This window comes from Microcaecilia unicolor, chromosome 1 (assembly GCF_901765095.1).
Source record: "Microcaecilia unicolor chromosome 1, aMicUni1.1, whole genome shotgun sequence".
NCBI classification, from domain to species: Eukaryota; Metazoa; Chordata; class Amphibia; order Gymnophiona; family Siphonopidae; genus Microcaecilia; species Microcaecilia unicolor.
This window is the reverse complement of record NC_044031.1, coordinates 72,040,626-72,063,167: the sequence shown is the minus strand read 5'-3', so window position 1 is coordinate 72,063,167 and position 22,542 is coordinate 72,040,626. Positions and strand designations below refer to the sequence as shown.

Sequence of the window (22,542 nt, the reverse complement as noted above, 5' to 3'; positions counted from 1 at the left end):
AAAATATTTTATTTATAACTAGCATCTCTTTTCTTATGCATTTAGGTTATCAATAGAAATCAAACAAAATAAAACATGGAAAAGAAAATAAGATGATACCTTTTTTATTGGACATAACTTAATACATTTCTTGATTAGCTTTCGAAGGTTGCCCTTCTTCGTCAGATCGGAAATAAGCAAATGTGCTAGCTGACAGTGCATATAAGTGAAAACATTCAAGCATTACTATGACAGTCTGACAGGGTGGGAGGATGGGGGTGGGTAGGAGGTATGCATGGGGACATCAAAGCATATCATTGATATTCTAACAGGATGGGTGTGGATAGGTGAGAGGTGGGGTGATCAACATAGAAATACAGCTTTATGGTTTATAATGGGCTAGGAACCCCAGATCCTTGTTAAGTCCTTTCTGTTGGGTGTTAAAATATTCAATCATTCTGACTTCAAAGGTCTTACGTTCTTATATGGTTTTAAAGTTACCTTTCAGGATTCTCACTGTGAAGTCACTGGTACATTGTCCTGGTCCTGTAAAATGCTGACCAACAGGGGTGGGAGCCCTACTGGCACCAGTATTGTTCATGTGATGTCTATGTAAATTGAATCTTGTCTTAAGCATCTGGCCTGTTTCTCCAATATAGCATCCTTCGTTACAGCTAGCACATTTGCTTATTTCCGATCTGACGAAGAAAGGCAACTTTCGAAAGCTAATCAAGAAATGTATTAAGTTATGTCCAATAAAAAAGGTATCATCTTATTTTCTTTTCCATGTTTTATTTTGTTTGATTTCTATTGATAACCTTAAGAGTGGACTAACACGGCTACCACACTCCTCTACTTACGCATTTACAAATTGCACATTTAGGTATTTATTCTGTAGCTAATTGAGGTTCTTTGAAGTAAAAAAAAATCACAGCTACCTTACACAGTGGAATCAAATATGTATGTTTGTTACTTAGGAGCAGGTGCGTAGCCAGACCTCAATTTTGGGAGGGGCCTGAGCCCACGGGGGGGGGGCACATTTTGCCTCGCCTCCCCACTGCTCTCTACCCCCCTGCAACAACCCCTCATACCTGGGCTGGTGGGGGGTCCCCAAGCTCTGCCAGCAGAAGCCTTCCTCCAGCACTGTTCACTGCCACACGCCTCCTGCCCTGCTTCCCCCTGCAGTACGCATGCTCAGTTTTTATGAAATTGATCATGTGCAAAACATCATGCATGCTAAATTTCACTATAACTCAGCATGCATGCTGCAGGAGGAAGCAGAGCAGGCAGCATGTGGCAGCGAACAGCGCTGGAGGAAGGATTTTGTTGGAGGGGATTGGGGACCCCCACTAGCTAAATCAGAAGAGCTTGGGGAGGGGCCTGAATCCAATTTGCGGAGGCCCAGGCCCTCAAGATCCCTCCCTCACCCCCCTTTCTCCAGTGGCTACTCCACTGCTTAGGAGTCATCAGTGCAGAAAAGGCACAAAAAACTGAGGGGAGGTTGGAGAAGGTACTAGGGGAAGTAGTGTTTTTCCTGTCTTTATCCAATAAACACCAATTTTAGGACTCCTTCTACTAAAAAGTGCTAGAATCGGGGTTTAGCATGTTTTAACATGAGATTTTCCCATGCTCTAAGCCCAGATTCAATGCAGCACATTTTAGCTTTTTAAAATAATATTTTCATGCAGATTGTGCTAATGTATTCAGTAGCACTTGTGCTAGCTGTGGAGTTACTGGGGGAGCATTTACCACTCCTTATTTAGGAGGCGCTAAGTATTCCCATATTAACACTTCATTATCTGTTAGAACGCACTAATCAGAACACGCTAGCCGAATAGTACAGGAATGCCTTCTCTAAACTATATTTTTTAAAAATAGTTACCATGTGTTAGGTGCACCACAACAGGGAAATTACCATAAAACACTAAAGCGCCCTGCAGTAAGCCTTTTGTCATGTGTTAACCAGACATTAGGGCTTAATGCCCTTTCCTAATAGGGCCACTTAATTTGTTTGCATATGGGGTGTTTTTAGTGGTGTAAATGTAAAATTGGAAGACCCACTTATAAGGGACTGTGTGCAAGAAGAAAAATTGAAATAGGGAAAGGAAATTATTAAAACTGTACCGTTGAAGCAAGCATGGATCCTCCAAACCAAACCGCATAGCGCTGCATATGGTGAGTTATCACTTGAACATCAATGGGTTTTGGCTGAAAGATAGAGTGGTGCAGATTATGCAAACATCTCACAGTGTGCTTCTTCCACTTTGACCCGAACAGAAGCAATCCTATATTCAACATTCCCTGAAACTGCTAACTAAATACACCACGGATTTTACCATTGGATTAGAGAGGGTCCCCCAGCCTTATTCTTCTTGTCTCTCCTTCACATGAATTCCATGCCTGTAAAATTACACAAAGCTTTCTGCTATCCTGTCCCTCCCTACAGTGAAAATGGACAAAATGCTTAATTTATATAACATAACATTAAAAGATTTTATATACCGTATCCACCCAAAGGCTCAGAATGGTTTACAATAGTAAAAAAAAACAGAGTTCAAACAAATTAAAAACAAAAAAGGAAAACAATAAAAAGGAAATGAATGTATGAAATACTAACTACAAAAACGATCATAAATGACAAAAAGTCTCTTGGAAGTAACGGCCAACCGAGGTCTAGAGAAAAGCAGCTGTTGAAGTTTGGCATGCAGAGTCCCGGTGGTAGCTTTGGAGACTGAATTGTGATAAGCACAGAAAGATATGCTGGACAAAGACCATTCATTATTTTAAATTCCAGATATAAAATCTTAAAATGTATCCTGGCCTGGACAAGCAGCCAAATAAAGTCAAAAACAAAGGAGTGACATGGTCGTATCTAGTCTTAAGAAACAAACAAGCAGCAGTATCCTGGAGCAGCTGAAGTTTAGATAGATATTTAGAGGATAATCCTAAAAAGAGGGGATTACAGTAGTCAATACCGGAGAAAATCAATGCTTGAGCTATTTTATGCATATCATCTAATGAGAAATAAGAACAGACCTGTCGCAAACATCTAAGTTTTAAAAAGGTAGCTGTTACTAATTTCTTAACATGATAACTACCATTCAAGTCAGAATTGCTCCTGATGCCTAGACTTTTGATAGCGTTCTCAAATGAAATAGTTTTCCCATCTAAAATGAGATTAATAGGTAAGAATGGTAAAGATTTACCATTAACCCAAAGCAAAACAGTTTTATCTGATTTTAACTTTAATCGGTTGTCTGTCATCCATCTAGAAATCTTGGAAAAACAATACTGTATATGTTCAAATGATTCTAACATATTTGAAGTAATAGGAACCATTATCTGAACATCATCTGCATAAATATAATAGGATAAATTCAAATATTTGAGTAATTTGCCCAAAGGGCTAAAATAAATGTTAAACCTGAAAACCTGACTAGTTAGATATTACCAAAGGACTGGATTGAGAACAACTGTTCTAGACTAATTAATGTAATGCGCTATTTCTATCTGTCCCTTCAAACACCCTTTAGGTATATCATTTTAACCAAATGTTTGAGTGAATTGACGTGATCATAGTGTTAGTCCACTTGAGCATGAGGAAATGCAGATCAGGAATTACCTGCAAATGTTATTTTCTTACAGGATTATTTTGTGAACATACAAGTATCACTGTTTTGTTTCATTTGTGTTACATTTACTCATTTGCCTTTTTTGCATGGTTATATGCCACATTTTACCTTGAGTCACTAATGGGCTCATTTTCGAAAGAGAAGGACGCCCATTTTTCGACATAAATCGGAAGATGGGCGTCCTTCTCACAGGGTCGTCCAAATCGGTATAATCGAAAGATGATTTTGGACGTTCCCAACTGCACTCCGTCGCAGGGACGGCCAAAGTTCAAGGGGGCATATCAGAGGCATAGTGAAGGCGGGACTTGGGGCGGGCCTAACACTAGGACGACCTCGACCCATAATCGAAAGAAACAAGGACGTCCCTGAGGAACACTTGGACAACTTTACCTGGTCGTGTTTTTCTTACGACCAAGGCACAAAAAGGTACCAGAAATCACCAGATGACCTCCAGAGAGAATCGGGGATGACCTCCCGTTACTCCCCCAGTGGTCACTAACCCCCTCCCACCCTCAAAAAACATCTTTAAAAATATTGATTGCCAGCCTCTATACCAGCCTCAGATGTCATACTCAGGTCCATCACAGCAGTATGCAGGTAGCAAGAGCAGTTTTACTGGGTGCAGTGCACTTCAGGCAGGCAGACCCAGGCCCATCCCCCCCACCTTTTACGTTTGTGGAGGCAACAGCGAGCCCTCCAAAACCCACCACAAACCCACTGTACCCACACCTAGGTGCCCCCCTTCACCCGTAAGGGCTATGGTAGTGGTGTACAGTTGTGGGTAGTGGGTTTGGGGGGGAGTTGGGGGGCTCAGCACACAAGGTAAGGGAGCTATGTACCTGGGAGCAATTTATGAAGTCCACTGCAATGCCCCCTAGGGTGCCCAGTTGGTGTCCTGGCATGTCAGGGGGACCAATGCACTACAAATTCTGGCTCCTCCCATGACCAAAGGGCTTGCATTTGGTCGTTTCTGAGATGGACGTCCTTAATTTCCATTATCGCCGAAAATCAGAAACAATCAAGTCTAGGGATGACCATCTCTAAGGATGACTAAATTTCAGGATTTGGGCGTCCCTGATCGTATTATCGAAATGAAAGATGGACGTCCATCTTGTTTCGAAAATACGGGTTTCCCCGCCTCTGGATGGGGACATTTTACGAAGACGTCCAAATTGAAACGAGGAGGTCCCTTCCGATTATGCCCCTCTTAGGGGACCTTTTACTAAGATGAACTAAAAAACTGACTTAGTGCCCTCTAAAACAGGACTTTCCTGATTGCTAAGTCCATATCTGTGTAATATGAATGTTCTTCCATGCTTGCTATTCTTGTGTATCATTTGTATTGCACTAACATCATATTTCTTATATGACTGCTCCACTATACTGTTTTGGTGTGTATAGTTCTGACACTATAACAGTGGCTTTTGCAGACTGTTTCCCTGTTGTTTTCTGGGATCAACTCTGGCTAGAACATCAGTCTTTTAGTGCTTCACAAAGGAATGCAATGAAGACCAAGTTGTCACCTCGCAAATGACTGCTAGAGCAACTGCCAGGCCTCTGCCCAGGAAGCCACCAGAGCCTGGGTGGAATGATCCCACAGGACCACCAGAACCACCTTCCAATTAATGATGTACACTGATTCAATTGCAGCCCTTAATCCATCATACTATGGAGGATGTAGAGGCTGCTTACCCTTTGCGTGACACCTGAAACAGCATAAAAAGCCTATCCAACTTGTGGAAAGAATTGTTCACCTACAAATAGAGTAATAAGACTCTATGGCCATCCAGCTTATGAAGTTTATTTAATGACTCCAATCTCCCAAGCTCTGAAAAGGCCAGGAGAAAAAAAGCACCTGATTCATATTAAGGACTAAATTCTGTATATGGCGCTGAAAAACTGGTGTCGATAAAAATTAGTGCTAAGCACTATTCTATAAACAGTGCTCAGGGTTGGGTGCCATTTATATAATGGCATTTGACACCAGGATTCATGTCCAATTTTGGGCACAAGGATTTACACCAATTGAAGCCTGGTGTAAATTTTCATGCCTAAATTAGGCGTGGAGTTCCCTTATTCTGTAACACTGAGCACAAATTCCAGAAATGCCCCTAATCCGCTCATGCCTCTCCCATGGCCTTGCCCCTTTTCTGAACCACGTGTAAATTTTACACAGGGGCCTCAGTGCCTAATGATGCACATGTCAATTTTAATTAATACCAATTAACACTAATTATTAGCACCCAATTATCAACACTAAATTGACTGATTTGGCAATTAAATTGTGTGTGCCCAAATTTGCACATGTGATTTCGAGCACTAGATACAGAATTAGGGGGTAAATGGAGAAGCTACTTTCAGCAGAAATGAAGGCACTGTTCAATAAGAGATGGCATTTTCTGACAAGGACAAGGCCTCAATTTGAATACCCGTCTGGCAGAACAAATGGCTACCAGAAACATTCCCTTCAGGTTGAGATTCTTCAGTGAGGCTCAACTCAAAAGGCCCAATGGGATATTGAGGACCAGGTTGAGATTCCACTGTGGAAGAACAAGCCATAAAGACAGGTAATTTTTGACTTCATCAATGATAGTAAGCCAGATTTTATCTATATTACAGAGAAGAAAAGAGAGGGCCCAAAGCATACTAATCCAAACAGAGCAAAACAAAAAGGCACAAGAGTGCCTTCAGGAGTAAGACAATCAGGATTTGTTATTTGAAGGACCCAACATGGGATGTGTTTCTGTGACAACTCACCCGCGACACCTACCCATACGGGCTACACATTTTCTCTGCCATCTCCCACTTTGCAAGGGATGCGGGAGCAAGTGCCCTTCGGTTTGTAGCAGGTGTGGTGGCCTTCCGGCCCCTTGTGTCAGGCCAGTACTCCAAATTTCTCTGTGGCTGAAGGGGGAAACTCTTTCCTAACCATTGGGGTCCTAAGGGGCGAGGGTAGAGGAAAAAGCAAGAGTGGCTTCCAGGTCCTATGCCGCTGTATGTGGAAGCTGGCCCTCTAGATCCAGCTCCGGGGATTGCACTCACACACGCTACATGGCGTTCTCAGTTTCAAGGAAGCAATTCCAGGTCCAGATGACTTTTTCTTTCTCATTTCCCATATCTGAGTGACTTCTCTGGGCTCTTCAGCTTGGAGAAAAGATGGCTGAGGGGAGATATGATAGATGTCTATACAATAATGAGTGGAGTGGAAAGGATAGATGTGAATCGTTGTTTACTCTTTCCAAAAATGCCAGGACTATTTCTTTACTCAACTTGTAATTAGACTCTGAAGTTTGTTTCCAGAGAATGCAGTAAAATCAGTTAGCTTCGCAGGGTTTAAAAAAGGTTTGGATTGCTTCCTAAAAGAAAAGTCCATAAGCCATTATTAAAATGGACTTGGGGAACACCCACTGCTTATTTCTAGGATAAGCAACATAAAATGTATTGTACTGTTTTGGGATCTTGCCAGGTACTTGTAATCTGGATTGGCCACTATTGGAAACAGGATGTCCGTCCCACTATGGCAATACTTATGTACTTAAACCAAAGCATAGCTTTCCCCGGACGCTGGAGAAAGAAGTTTGCCTTTTCCAAAGATTTACTCCCTGCTTCTCTCAGGTCCTTCCTCAGCTGCACTGGGAAAGGTCTGCTTTGAATTCTTTATGGGGCAGGTAAGATAAAGAGCTGGGGAGAGCAGTGTGCGAGAAGAGGCTTTCACCTCAGGGACAGGCACACGTGCCCCTACTTCAATGAGGCAGTGCGGGAAGCCTGCTCTTGCGCCCAGTAGCCTTTGCAGAAAGGGGAATGGCGAAAGGACAAGGTCAATGAGAGAGTTGCCACCTGCCTGGCAAAGCAGGCGGGAAGAAAAAAGAAGTGAAAAACCTACAGCATCTGGAATTCTCAGGTGGTCTCCCATCCAAGTACTGGCTCATCCTTGCTTAGCATCTGAGATGAGATGTGGAGGACATCCGAGGTGTGTAAAACCCACAAGGAAGGCACTCCTGGAAGAATTATCTTCCAAGTTAGAGCAGACCCAGAAATTCCACATCAACATTTTGAATGCTAAAACACAAGGCAGAAAAAAACAGAGAAAAGTACATCTTCCTCTCCTCTTGTCACAAGCTCAAAGACTTAGAGTGCGACAGAATACCATAAGATTCGCCACAACTTGAGACAACCATTTGGCCAAACTCTGGCCACAGTCTGTGGGGTTGATTCATGGAGCAGTGACAGCACTTATGAAAGTTAATTTTTTTGTATAAAAACATTTAGAGTCACAATTAGAAGAACAAGGTATCTATAAAGACTAAAATGCAAACAGAGTTTTAAGGACTTGAATGGGGTGTTTTTTTATACCCTGAGAAATCCTGCCACCTATAAAAATAATTAAGTGGTAGAGGAAGGGTTCTGAAGCTTTTTCCCCAAAATTTTTTGTCTTACTCTACATTTAAATTGTATGTTTAAGTACATATGCTGGGCCTTTGAAAGAATTAGAATTGTGAGTTAAAATATGATTGGTACTAGCTGACACTGGCCATAGCACTGAGAATGGCATTAGACTTCCTTCTGCTTTCTCGATTAACTTCCCGCATTTTCTAGTGAGCCACTGTCTCAAAGGCTGTTGCACACTGCTCCAGTTAAAAGCAAACTGGTCAATATTCAATCAGTGGTAGTCATGGTGTGAAGAGTACGAGGGCACGGAGTGGGAAACAGCTAAGGCAGGAAGGAGAAGGTCTCCTTTAGGGTGTCCTAAACCCACACGGGAGGGCAGAGCCCGTAGATTCCAGTCCCCAAGGATCAAACAGGTCAGAGAAAGCAGCTGGTCACCTTCCTCAGAGAGAACAGAGCTACCCAAGGACTACAATTCCCAGCAGCCCTTGAGGGAGATACAGGGGACAGCCAGGAAGAGTTATCCACACTACCAGTCCCAGAATGCTAAGGGGAGGGAGGAGGATCTGGGAAGGATTAATCAGGTGGATGATGAGCAGCTGGAAGAGAGGATTGTAGACGAGCCTATGGATTGGCAACCGGTGGAGAGTGGGGGTCGAGAGAGAGAAGACAGCATGGAAGAGGAGCCTATGGACATTTCTGCTTTGGCCAGAGTTAAAGGTAGAGATCCAAAAGGGCTGATGGCAGCTTGGTTCTCCGGCCTAATAAAGGGAGGGAAAAGGTGGCTACATCAGAGGTGAATTAATGAATGAAGGTTTCAACCTGGGTCAAGTAGGAGGTTGTCAGGAGTTAGTGTTGACAAAGAAAGGGTGGGACCCTTACATTCCCTAACCTGCTAGTAGGAGGGGAGTGAAACAAAGGTTGAAGCTGAACAAGCTGGATTGTGTAGATTGACTGTGTTAAAGGAAAACAAGGGAAAACCAGAGAACTGTTTCATTTATGTTAGAAACAAGTGTGCGCTCTTTAACAAGACCAAGGTGAAGGAAACTGAGGAGAGGGGGTGGAAGAGGAGAGGGGGAACAGAGGAAAACAGAAAGACAGGCTGGGAGAAGAGACTGTCCCTGTCTGAAAGTTGGATTTAGTTTGGGAATTAATGCAGACTGTGTGAAACGCTGAGAGACTCGCCTCACTGCGGAACTGTTGTCACAAGCAGTTGGTAAAACTAGGGGGAAGCATCTGGGGAGGGCCCCAAGGAGGGAACATTGCCTGGACGGCAGGACAAGGTGGCTGTCTAGGTTGGAGCTGGGCATTTAAGGGAGGCTAAAGACCAGGAAGGAGAGGAGGCATATTTAACCCCCTGGTCTTGCCTGGGGAGAAGACTGCAAGGCACAGGAGGATTCGGGGAAATAATTGCAGGGCATTGTAGATTCCAGCTCTCCCTGTACCCTGTGGATTACAATGGGCAGAATTAGGCCCCAATATTCAATACCAGGCTATGTCCAGGCACTGGCATTGAATATCTGGGGCCATGCTGCATAAACTGGCCACTAGATATTATGCAAGTTCTGGCCGATATTCACTTTAAGACATCTCTAAAAGCCCCAGCTGAATATCAGCCGGGACCTACATAAGGGAAAGTAGGTGCCCTCACCCCCTCCAAGTCTCCCTCCCCCAGTCACGAAGAGTCCTCAGCCAGACCCCCATCCCTCCACTCCCTATAGGCCCCCCCAGGCTTGCCTTTGATAACGCTGGTGATCTAGAGGGTCCTGATGGCAGGAACGATGCCACTCCCTCCTGCCCTTCATGGCTCTGGCCTCAAAATGGCTGCTGCAATCCCTAGCCCCTGCTAATTAGGAACCCCAGGGCTATCAATGGTAGGCCTGGAGGGGGTCATGTTGGGGGCTCTTGTCTTCTGGGGTGAGGGAGAGAGCACCAGAAACCCCTCAGGTTACCACCCGGAAGTTAGTTATGAACTGCCCAATATTCAGTGCCAATGCCTGGATAGATAGCTATGCAGACACCCGCATAACTGCTGGCTCCTCCACAACTCCATCCCATAATGCCCTTATTCTATTCTATTTAGGATCTTATATTCAACTTATTTCTACTAAATTCTAAGCAGATCACAATAATAAAAGAAGGCCTCAACACTTGAGGGAAAATACATAGCAGTATTAATAATCAAATATAGTAATCAACATTGGTAAATAAATTTTTTAAGGCTTTACAAAACATAAAATATGAAGGAAGTTCTCCTACCAAGTTTCAGTTTGGTTGATTAGTGCTGATATTCAGTGGCACTGCCTGGTTAAAGTGTCGCTGAATATCAGTGGCCAGGCCACTGAGCATGATTTAAGTGGGCAGAAGCCTCTCCTGCCTGTTTAAAATCACTTTGATATACTGACCCCAAAGTGATTATTGCATTTTTGAGACACAGAGACAACTTGGTATCACCAAGGTCTCCTGTCCTTAGTAATTGGTACAGAGTGCAAATGATGGCAAAGAAGATGCGAACCACAAGAGCCTCACTGGTGAAGGCGCTCCCAACAGCTACCTCAGATGAGCAGTATTCTTCCAAATGCCAGCCCAGTGCTTTGGACCATGCATATACAGCAAATAGTAATTCCAGAGACATGTGTACGTGCCCTGGAACACCAGTTCTTTAGTGACCAGCCAAAAGGCAGAAAATCCTGCTCCCCTCACGCTCCACCCCAGCAGCAGTGCACTTACCACCTGCTGCTTTTCTTTGAGCATAATACAGTTAAAATAGCCTGGTGGAAGTTGATCAGCACTTATTTAGAGCAATTATTGCCAGGCTGACAGATCGGTAGGAAACACACAAGACTTTTTGTTACTTCTCTGTCTCCATTCGCTGGTCAACAGACATAACTCACAAGTTCTGGACTGGTCTGGTAAGAATGCCAAGGAAGAGTATGTTTCCTTAAAACATATAAATTGGTCTACTACGCCAAAGTATTTTTGACAAAATTGTATTTGTTAACACTACCATGGATAGGGTCAATGCTCCTCCCTCCTCTTTATTTGCAAGCTCTAAAATACCTTTATTCGTCCGCTGCTAAGCTCTTCATTAAATTTCAATCTAGCATCCACAACTCTCTTCAAATCTCTTTGTAGCCGGCGCCCAAAATCTCTAAACATTGTAGAACCTCCAGATAGAACTACATTCTACAGAATAGAAAGGAAAGACAGCAAAGAAATTAATCAATTCTTTTTCTAGGAACAGCAACTGCTTCAAAAATGGCAAGATATATGCAAAGATAGACAATGTTTCCAACTATAATGCATGCAGATTGCGCAGCTCCCTCACTCTTCTACCACTCCTCCCCATTCTTGTTCTATTTTCTCTGCTACACCACTTATCATCATTAAAAAAAGACCTTACGACCGGAGCCCATATACCCCTACCTGACTGCAGCTGTTATTAGGACCGGCCCAAGGGTATCTGATACCATAGGCTAACCTTCAGCTGTGTGTTGTCCCCTGCCCCCAACTAAGATGCAGCTCACAGCTCAAGGCCTTCCTTCTCCCAAGGTATCCAGCATCATCTTTCTTCCCTCCCAGAGGTGTCCACCATTTCTCTCCTCCTCTCCCCTCCCCCTACGGTGTCCAGCATCTTTCTCCTTTTTCCTACTCTCTTTTCTCCAAGGTGTCCAGCATCTCTCTCCTTCCCTTCTCTACTCCCCCCAAGGTGTCCAGCATCTATCTATGTTTTCTATTGTCCCCTCCCCCCAACGAGGTGTCTGGCAACTCTCTTGTTCCTTTTCTTCCCTCTTTCTCTCCCAAGGTGTCCAGTATGTCATTCCTTCCCTTACCTAGCCCTCCATATCTCCTCTTACCCAACCCCCTGAGTATTTCAGAAATCTCTCTTCTTCCCTACTTTCCCAGCTCCATAGTATTCAACTGTTTCTCTTCCCATTTTTCCCCCTCCAGTGCAGCAAAGACATAACACTCAGTGTGTCACCCCAAGTCTCATAGCAGCCAATGAGAACCCTGAGTATCTGTGCACTCTCATGGCCTAGGAAATTCAGAGGTGGCACAAACCAGCAGGTCTTGAGTGTGCGCAGAAGCTCTGGTTGCATTAAGACTTCAGAAGACAGGCTGACAGTCGCCCCTTAAATTGTGCCACCCTAGCTGGATGCCAAATCCACCTAGTGCCAGGTGCCCTTGGCCTGGATTGGCCGCTGTCGTGGACAGGATGCTGGGCTCGATGGACCCTTGGTCTTTTCCCAGTATGGCATTACTTATGTACTTATGTACTTAGTGGTTATAATGAATCTCATTTACTAGCTGCAGAGAGGTAAAAACATTCTGAATTGTCACACAGATTCCAGGTCCCTCCCCCAGAATCATAACATGCCTTTACATATGCATGTATGTATCCAGAAGAAAGTGTGCTGCAAAGAAGGAGCCATTGGTGGGCCTGGATGGGCAACGGTCCCTCCACTTGAAGTCAGGGCCATCCATTCAACAGCAACAGCACAACCTTGGTTCCAACCAAAGAAATTATGTCAGGAGTCCCACTTTATAGCATCCATGTATACACCAGGATCCCCTTATCCTAGTCATGAAATATACTCTTTAAAAAAAAGACTATCACTTTGTATTTCTGGGGACGGCAGAAAGAGGGTTTATTTATTTATTCTGGAAATTATGGATCGCTCTTGCAGACCAATTCTGGCTTAGAGACTTGAAGCATTGAGCCAGACTCACAAAGTTCCTAGTTATGAACACAGACCAACAAGATACAAAGGCTCATAAAGCACATTACCCTGGCATTTAAAGGATAATGAAAGTGGACAGATGATATGAAAACCTGCAAGGGCACAGGACAAGAGAATACCAACCAAAGAATTTGCAACCTATCTTCTGCAGTTTTCCTAAGGTGGGTTCACAGACAAGTATTCAGAAACAATAATCTATTGACATCTTTTCTCTTGCAAAAAAATATTTATGTGAACTCAAGAGATATCTGGTTCTGTCATGTGTAGATTTACTCTTACAGATATTGTTTTGCACAACTGAAATTTTTTTAAGAGGTTTAACTGAAAAATTGTGATTACTCTGTTAGCCCACTTGGATATGTGGAAGTAAGAAACAACCACCAAGTTGTAGGTAATACATTGTTAGTCCAATAAAAAGATATCTTTGACAAGTTTACGATATTATTCTCTTCATCAGGTCAATGAAGAAATAATACTGTTATACTGAGCTTAAATAGTACACATCTAGGTTTTAGGTTGTTTGCATATGTTAGTACAGCTCAGTGAAAGAGGGTTTGGGGGTGGGAGGGAAACAGTGACAGTTTACAGATCAATGGCCCTGTATTTGATAATAGGTGAGATTGCCAAAGTCTCTATTGAGTCCTTTCGTGTCAAAGTGTTTGATCATTCTGATTGCCAAAGTTTTCCATTCCTGTGTGCTTCTGAAGTATGATTTGAACACCTTTATTCTAAGAACTTCAAGAGAGTGATCTTCCTTTGAGAAATGTTCACCTTCTTTGCTGTCATTCTGTCCTTTTCTATAGTAGTTTACAATTTATCTGTGAAGATATATATATGTTCTTAATTTTTGGCTTGTTTCCCAATGTAGCATCCCTCCTCTTTTGCTTATTTTGCACTGGATTGTATTTATTTATTTGTATTTAGCTCACACCCTTTTCAGCAGTAACTTAAGATGGTTTACATTCAGATACCCTAGATAGTTCCTTGTTCCCCAGAGGGTTAACAATTGAAGGGGCCCTTTTACAAAGCTGTGGCAAAATGTGGCCTTCACATACCCTCACGTGGGTCTTTCCCATGCACTAAAGCCATTTTTATCATGGGGTAAAATGGCCAAATTTCAGATTTTTCCATTAATGGCCATGCGCTAATTTTCCATTAGCGCATGAGCCCCTACTGCCACCTTTTTTCGTAGGTGGTAGGGACTCACGTACATTAATCGATTAGTGTGCAGGAATGCCAACATGCTATCTAATTTGCATCGATGTGCCCACTCTCTGCCTCCCCCAGACACGCCCCTTCTGTAAAAAAAATTAGAAATTTATTTTAGCATGTGGTTTGCACATACACATGCGAAAATTATCATGGGACACCTTGGTATGCCATTTTAAGCTGCGGTAAGCACACATTAGTGCTTACCACAGTTTTGTAAAAGGACACATAAGATTGTAATGGAGGGTTATGTGAGTTGCCCATATTGACAAGGAGCAGCAGTAGGATTTGAACCAGGCTTCCCTTGTGGTCAGTCCAGTGCACTAACCACTAGGCTACTTCTCTACTCCATCTACATTCAGAGAAAAGCATGAATGTCTTTCCCATGTGGGTAGCTGTAGGGTCCTGTGATTTGTGTAATGTATGAAAACCAAATGAATGATACATGGTCATGCAGCGACAGATAACAGTAGATAAGATGGGGGTTGGGGGTAATGTTAGATCCTGTGAAACAGGTACAGCGCTGCGTACGTCTGGTAGCGCTTTAGAAATGATAAGTAGTAGTAGTAGTAGAATGCTAACTGGTTCCATTTCTTTTACATGAATACTGATCTGGTTTGGATTTTATCCCACTGCACACATGAACTTGTACTCTGCTCAAGCAAAGCGAGAATCTGGCAGAGTGAAATGTTGAAAAAGGGACTTGCTGAGGAGTTGGGCTACTATGAGGAGCAGTAAGTTTGCCTAAGTTTTTTTCTCCCTACATTTTATCATGTCATGTTAAATAATAATGCAAAACTGTTGGTAATTTCGAATGTAATTGTTGCTCACTGACATGAACACAATGATTGAACTGGAAGTGAGGATTCCTCCAAGCATAAGGAGAGCTCTTTTCAGCCATGCCTCCTCTAATTTAGCTTAGAGATACTTGATACCCTAGAGCTGCAGGAGGATATTAAATGGAAACTTTAAAAATTTACTAACCAGTCAGTCAGTAACTCAAGGAAGGTTTGTTTGTTTATTTGTAGCATTTGTATCCCACATTTTCCCAACAATTTGCAGGCTCAATGTGGCTTACATTTTCCGTAATGGCGGTTGCCATTTCCGGGTAACAGAATTACAAATGGTAATGTGTTAAGTTTGGTGCTCACGAATGGGGATAGTGTGTCAAATGTCCGAGTGGCTGCACACCTGGGAAACAGTGACCATCAAACGGTTTGTTTTGATATAACGGCTCATGTGGATGGCAGCCACTCTAAACTCAAAGTCCTGGATTTCAAGCGAGCTGACTTTAACAAAATGGAAGAATACCTAAGGAAGGAGCTGAGGGGCTGGGAGGACATACGAGAAGTGGAAGGACAGTGGTCCAGGCTAAAAGAAGTAATAAACAGGGCCACAGACCTTTATGTAAGGAGGGTAAATAAAAGCAAGAGAAAAAGGAAACCAATATGGTTTTCAAAGCAAGTGGCTGAGAAAATAAAGGCTAAAAAGTTAGCGTTCCAGAAATACAAAAAATCTCAAGTAGAGGAACACGGGGAGGAATACCGGATGAAACTGAAAGAAGCCAAGAGAGAGGTACGTCTGGCGAAGGCGCAAGCGGAAGAACAAATGGCTAGAAATGTACGGAGGGGAGACAAAAACTTCTTCAGGTATATTAGTGAAAGGAGAAAGACTAAAAAGGGGATTGTAAGACTAAAAGATACAGCAAAACGCTATGTAGAAAATGATGAAGAAAAAGCCAATTTGCTAAATAGATACTTTTGTTCTGTTTTTACTGAAGAAAATCCTGGGGAAGGACCGAGAGGGACTGGCAAAAGTACACCTGAAAATGAACTGGATAGAGCACCGTTCACGGAAGAGAGTGTATATGAACAACTTGGAAAGCTAAATGTGGACAAAGCCATGGGGCCGGACAGGATCCACCCCAGAATACTGAGGGAACTCAGAGAGGTTCTGGCGGGTCCTCTTAAAGATTTGTTTAATAAATCCTTGGAGACGGGAGAGGTTCCGAGGGATTGGAGAACGGCGGAGGTGGTCCCTCTTCACAAAAGTGGGGATAGGGAAGAAGCTGGAAACTACAGGCCGGTAAGCCTCACTTCGGTTATTGGAAAAGTAATGGAAGCCATGCTGAAGGAAAGGATAGTGAATTTCCTGGAAGCCAATAAGTTGCAAGATCCAAGACAACATGGTTTCACCAAAGGGAAGTCGTGCCAAACGAATCTCATTGAATTCTTTGACTGGGTGACGGGAGAATTAAATCAAGGACGGGCTATGGACGTCATCTACTTAGATTTCAGCAAGGCTTTTGACACGGTTCCCCACAGGAGGCTCTTGAATAAACTAGAAGGGCTGAAGATAGGACCCGAAGTGGTAAACTGGATTAGGAACTGGTTGACGGGCAGACGCCAGAGGGTGGTGGTAAATGGAGTTCGCTCGGAGGAGGGAAAGGTGAGTAGTGGAGTGCCTCAGGGATCGGTGCTGGGGCCCATTCTGTTCAATATATTTGTGAGTGACATTGCCGAAGAGTTACAAGGTAAAGTTTGCCTTTTTGCGGATGACACCAAGATTTGCAACAGAGTGGACACCCCGGAGGGAGTGGAAAACATGAAAAAAGATCTGAAGAAGCTAGAAAAATGGTCTAACGTTTGGCAATTAAAATTCAATGCGAAGAAATGCAAAGTGATGCACTTAGGGAGTAGAAATCCAAGGGAGGCGTATGTGTTAGGTGGGGAGAGCCTGATAGACACGGACGGGGAGAGGGATCTTGGGGTGATAGTATCTGAGGACCTGAAGGCGATGAAACAGTGCGACAAGGCGGTGGCCGTAGCGAGAAGGTTGCTAGGCTGTATAGAGAGAGGTGTGACCAGCAGAAAAAAGGAGGTTTTAATGCCCCTGTATAAGACGTTGGTGAGGCCCCACCTGGAGTATTGTGTTCAGTTTTGGAGGCCGTACCTTGCGAAGGATGTTAAAAAAATGGAAGCGGTGCAAAGAAAAGCTACGAGGATGGTATGGGAGTTGCGTTCCAAGACGTATGAAGAGAGGCTTGCTGACCTGAACATGTATACTCTGGAGGAAAGGAGGAACAGGGGTGATATGATACAGACGTTCAAATATTTGAAAGGTATTAATCCGCAAACGAATCTTTTCCGGAGATGGGAAGGCAGTAGAACGAGAGGACATGAAATGAGATTGAAGGGGGGCAGACTCAGGAAAGATGTCAGGAAGTATTTCTTCACGGAGAGGGTGGTGAACGCTTGGAATGCCCTCCCGCGGGAGGTGGTGGAGATGAAAACGGTAACGGAATTCAAGCATGCGTGGGACAGGCATAAAGGAATCCTGTGCAGAAGGAATGGATCCACAGAAGCTTAACTGAAATTGGGTGGCAGGGGGAAGAGGGGTTGGTGGTTGAGAGGCTAGGATGGGGGAGGGCAGACTTTTTATACGGGGTCTGTGCCGGAGCCGGTGATGGGAGGAGGGACTGGTGGTTGGGAGATGGGAAATACTGCTGCACAGATTTATACGGCTGTGCCCTGAAAAAGACAGGTACAAATCAGGGTAAGGTATACACATATGAGTTTATCGTGGGCAGACTAGATGGACCGTGCAGGTCTTTTTCTGCCGTCATCTACTATGTTACTATGTTACTATGTAAGTTGCATACATACATGGTAACATACATGTAACATAACATGTTTGCCTACAGTGCTTTTGTAAGTGCAGAAGTACCTGAGAAAAAGCAGAAGCGGGTATTTCAAAATGAAATCTCTTGCATGTATTATCCATTGGGTCATCTTGGTCCCACCCCAGCATAATACTCTTCTATAGAAAAGGCTCAAGACAATTTTTAAGGGGCTTTTTCCATGGGTGAACACCCATTTACCCAATGAAATTCCTTTAAAATGTGTTCCATTAAAAAGTAAAGCCAAGGGTAAAATAAAAGTTAAGCTTCACTAGCTGACATGGAAAAGGACATGACCGGACGAAAATTTAAGGATCTCTAACTTTGGTGTTAAAAAAAAAACTAGAGTTAAAGAACTTAATTTAAGATCTAGCATTAAAGCAAAAGGCTGGGATATCTAGCTTCTGTGACAGTGGCAGGGTGAGCTGCTGACAACAAGTTACAGTGAAAAAACTGGAAACGTAGTCAAAGGTTTTAAAAATTGCTTCAATATATGTGCATTTGAGATGCAAAAAAATTCATTAGCCTCATATTAATTAGTCAGGGAAGAACTGAAAAATGTCCAACAAGAAATATCTATGAGTAATCATCTCAGATAATTTGAAGACATCCAGCCAATGCAAAAAAGCAAACAGAAAAGCTAGCTGCATGCTTGATTGCATAATTAGAGGTATTGTCAGTAGAAAAAAGAAGGCACTTGTGTCTGTCTAGATCCCACTTTGCATAGTGCGTTTATTTATAAAGAGAATGTGGATGGAAACAGGTCAGAAACGAGTTACTATAAGGATATAGGCTATGAAATACAAGCCCCAAAAAGAGGCTTAAGACACTCGAAATGTACTCACTGGAGGAGAAAAGGGATAGGGGACATGATAGAAACTTTCAAATAGCTGATAGGCTATAATTTGGAGTTCCCGGTAGGCTATTTCCTCCTGATGAAGACTTTTTGAAACTCAGCTGGAATTAGAATAAAGGAAATCGTTATGCAGCTTGAGTCGAGGATAAACAAGATGGGACTTTCTGTCTTTTTTCATCGTTTTTGAATATCTTCTTTTTATATTTTTTGTTTTGTATTTGGGAGATGATGATTACAGCAGTGGGCTGAGAACCAGGGCAACCCAGTTCAAATCTCCCTGCAGCTCTTGTGAATTTGGGCAAGTCACTTAACCCTTCATTGCCTCCCATGTTGAATGGGCTATGTTGGCATTGTCAAACTGGCATGGCTTAGTAAACATCGGGGCTAGATTGTAAGCCCTCCAGGGACAGAAAAACACTTACTGTACCTGAATGTACACTGCTTTGATAGTTTACAGGCAGTATATAAGAAAATGAAAATAAATAAAATTCTGGAACACAGGGCCATCATATAAAGCTGCAGGGAGAAAGGTACAAAAGAAATACTTCTTTACTAAAATGATAAATGCCTAAAAATAGCCTATCAGCAGAAACAGTAATAATTTACACCATGACAGAAAGTAAACATGCTGGGAAAGATACAAAGGCTTGAGTGTTTGCTCAGTCATATGAAGAGGGAAAAACACAAATGATTCGAGAGAGATTGATGGTACAACCACATCAGGCTTGCATGAAAATTGGGCTACTCCTGGGAGAATTCTGCATAAAAATAAATGAACAAATTTCTGCACAGAATATTTTAACATTCTGCATGGTTTATTTATAAAAACTTTTGTACAGAATTCCTCCATCATAAGGCCTGACACCTTCCTCAGGCCTGAAATTCCCGTCTGGCCTTTTTCTTTCCCAGCTATCTCTCCCTCCCCAATCCTTGCCTGCTTTCCCAGTTATCTCTCCCTGTAACTCCCAGCAAGACCTCTAATTCTGTCTGCCCCAATGTCTCCCCTGCTGTCAGGTCTCTCGGGGAAATGTGAGCCCTTGGGCCGCTGTCACAGAGGTGGCAGCAGCAGGCAAAACCACCCAACAGGAAACAGGCAACCCTAAGACGGGCTGAAGTAGACAGGACTGGAGTGGCTGGGCTGGAGCTGAAGAGGAAAGCAACAAGGAATCCAGGAACAATGTCCTACAGCAGGGTTCAGGCTTGAGAAGCAGGATACTCAATACAGGCTTCTCCCACAGGATTCGGGAAACTGGCACAGCCTGACTGGATCCAGGTTCACCCAAACACTAGGCAGGCAGGATGTCCATGGAAGCTTAGCTTGGCAGGGAAGAGGACACAGGAGCTACATACAAGCTAAGCTCAAGGGAATGGGAATGACAGATACGCTTGCCAGAGGAAGGGATAGACTGGAGCTACAGTAGCTAACAGATAGAAAGGAGAGAAATGGCTACAGCAACAGCCGCTAACCAACCTCAGACAGGGAGCAGAGCCACTGAACCGGGATAACAGAAAGACTAGAAGCCCACCGAGAATAATATACACAGAAAGGCTGAAAGCCTACAGGTTGGAGAGATACACCCAGAAAGGCTGGAAGCCCACAGAAGGGCTGGAAACCCCCAGACCGCAGTAATACACCCAGAAGGCCAAGAAGCCCACAGATAAGAGTGATATACACAGATAGACTGGAGGCCCTCAGAGCAATGGGCACAGAAGAGCTGGAAGCCCACAGAACAATAGACACAGAAGGGCAGAAAGCCCACAGAGCAATAATACCCTGAGCAGGAAAGCAAGAAGCCCACAGGTAAGTAGTAGACTAGGCAGAAAGCCTACGAGCAATAATACCCTGAGCCAGAAGGCAAGGCCCACAGGTGATAGTAACTAGCAAAGCAGAAGAGCTGGAAGCCCACAAGAAAAGACAAGGAAAGCTAACTGTGCAAACAGCACACTAACCTCGTGACCTAAGGCACTGCGGAGGCATTGGCAATGCAAAGGCCCTGAAGACTAGAACACCAGCTCCTTAAGAAGGCCCTGACAGATGAGGTCACCCCTTCAGGCCACAGGCATGGAGCATACAGAAGCCCAGAGAGACCTAACCCACACAGGTGTAGTCTAGTGAGGTAATTAGTGTCAGGCTGGAAGCAGCCAGCCCACCCAGCCTGAGACAGAGCTAACTCAGGAACAGCCCACTGAAGTACAGAGAGGCCTAATACACACAAGTGTAGAGTAGTGAAGCAATTAGAGCAGCCATCCCACAGAGACAGAGATAAAGCTAACTCAGGAACAGTATACTGAGGCACAGAGAGGTTAAACCCACACAGGTGCAGTATACTGAGGCAATCAGCACCATGCTGGAAGTGGCCAGCACCCAGAGACAGAGACAGAAACAGAGCCAACTCAGAAGTAGACAGAAACCAGCACAGACACTGATTCCCAGAAATAGGGTAAGTCTGAGGGTGGTCACGACCACAGACGTGATTCCTGCCATGCTCATAACTTTACCTCTCCATTCTCTCCCTCCCCCCCACACACATTCTCTCACCTTTTCTTCTCCTCACTGCCCACACTCATATCCCTTCTTCTCCATCTTTCTCTCCCCCAGCACACATTACATAATCTCTTCTTTATTCTCCCTTCAGGTACATACCCTCAAGTTACATTTCTCCCCATACCACCATGCGACACACCCAAGCCTGCTCTGCTCCTCACCCCCATGCCACAACCTCAAGCTTGCTCTCCACCCTCTTGCCACACCCTCAATGCATACCCCCACCCTCCATGGCACACCCCATCTTGCTCCAGTAATCCCCACCCTCATGGCACAGTTTGTTCCAGTGAACTTACCCCAGCCCCGCAATGCCTACCTCAGCTTTGTCTCTATCTTTATATTCGGCACATCAATATCAGTATTCTGTACATTTATGCGTGTAACACACGTGTAAATGTAAGTGCCCCATTATAGAATTGCCTCCTTTGTGAATATAATGCATAAATATTGGAATGTGTTATCAATGCATCCAGTGTTTAAGCACACCCCACTGAGAATAGCATATAGCAGAGCAGGGTTCTCAATCCAGTTCTCAGGACACACCTAGCCAGTCAGGTTTTCAGGATACCCACAATGAATATGCATGAGATAGGTTTGCATAGAATAGAAGTAGTGCATGCAAATTTATCTCATGCATATTCATTGTGGATATCCTGAAAATCTGACTGGCTAGGTGTGACCCAGGGACTGGGTGGAGAAGCCCTGTAATAGAGGGAAAATTTAAAGGAAGTGCTATGTCCTTTGGAGTTACAATCATATAATTGTTCAGATAAAGTAGAAAGACTGAAGGCAGGACATTCACCCTTTGGGAACTGCTAAACTTGTGAAATCACTTTACAGATGGTAGTTTGCTAATCGTATTAATGCAAAACAGTATAAATTGAAGCATACTACTATGTGTGGCATGGATCATGTAGTCTACTGTGTCCAGTGACCCTGTGACAAAATCTACAAAGGTCAAACATCAAGAGTGTTCAGGATAAGGATCAATGAGCATCGGAGCAGTTTAAAATCTCAACATATTGAAGCTCCATTAGCAGTACTATTAAACTGCACATGATTTTAATTATTTGTGATAGATCACCTTCCAAAGTGTTCACAGTGAGGGGAACAGAATCAGCAACATTTGAAATGTGAACAAAAGGGGATTTTCAATCTTTGATTCTCTGGAATCCAAGGGTTTGAATAGCAAGAATAAGCGGCAACATTTTTTAAAATAATTTATTTATGCAAGTTTCAAAGCAAAATGGAAAAAAATAAAAGAAAGCAATACATGAAAACATTATAAGGAATATTACATTATTCTCTTTCTATAACATAAGAACATAAGTATTGCCATACTGGGACAGACCAAAGGTCCATCAGGACCAGCATCCTGTTTCCAACAGTGGCCAATCCAGTTTACAAGTGCCTGGCAAGATCCCAAAACAGTACAATGCATTTTATGCTGCTTATCCTAGAAATAAGCAGTGGATTTTCCCCAAGTCCATTTTAATAATGGCTTATGGACTTTT

At 43.5% G+C, this 22,542-nt stretch overlaps 1 protein-coding gene across 2 annotated transcripts in view; it reads right to left on the bottom strand.

Annotated features, from left to right (window-relative positions):
• The window catches only part of ACTR3B (actin related protein 3B), a 136,050-nt gene that overhangs the window by 5,754 nt on the left and 107,754 nt on the right, over positions 1-22,542 (bottom strand). For both annotated transcript variants that reach the window (XM_030198436.1, XM_030198426.1), the window contains exons 10-11: positions 11,058-11,183; positions 2,104-2,187 (exon numbers count right to left, since the gene is read on the bottom strand). In XM_030198436.1, the coding sequence (XP_030054296.1) occupies positions 2,104-2,187; positions 11,058-11,183 (210 nt within the window). The remainder of the gene's footprint in view (positions 1-2,103; positions 2,188-11,057; positions 11,184-22,542) is intronic.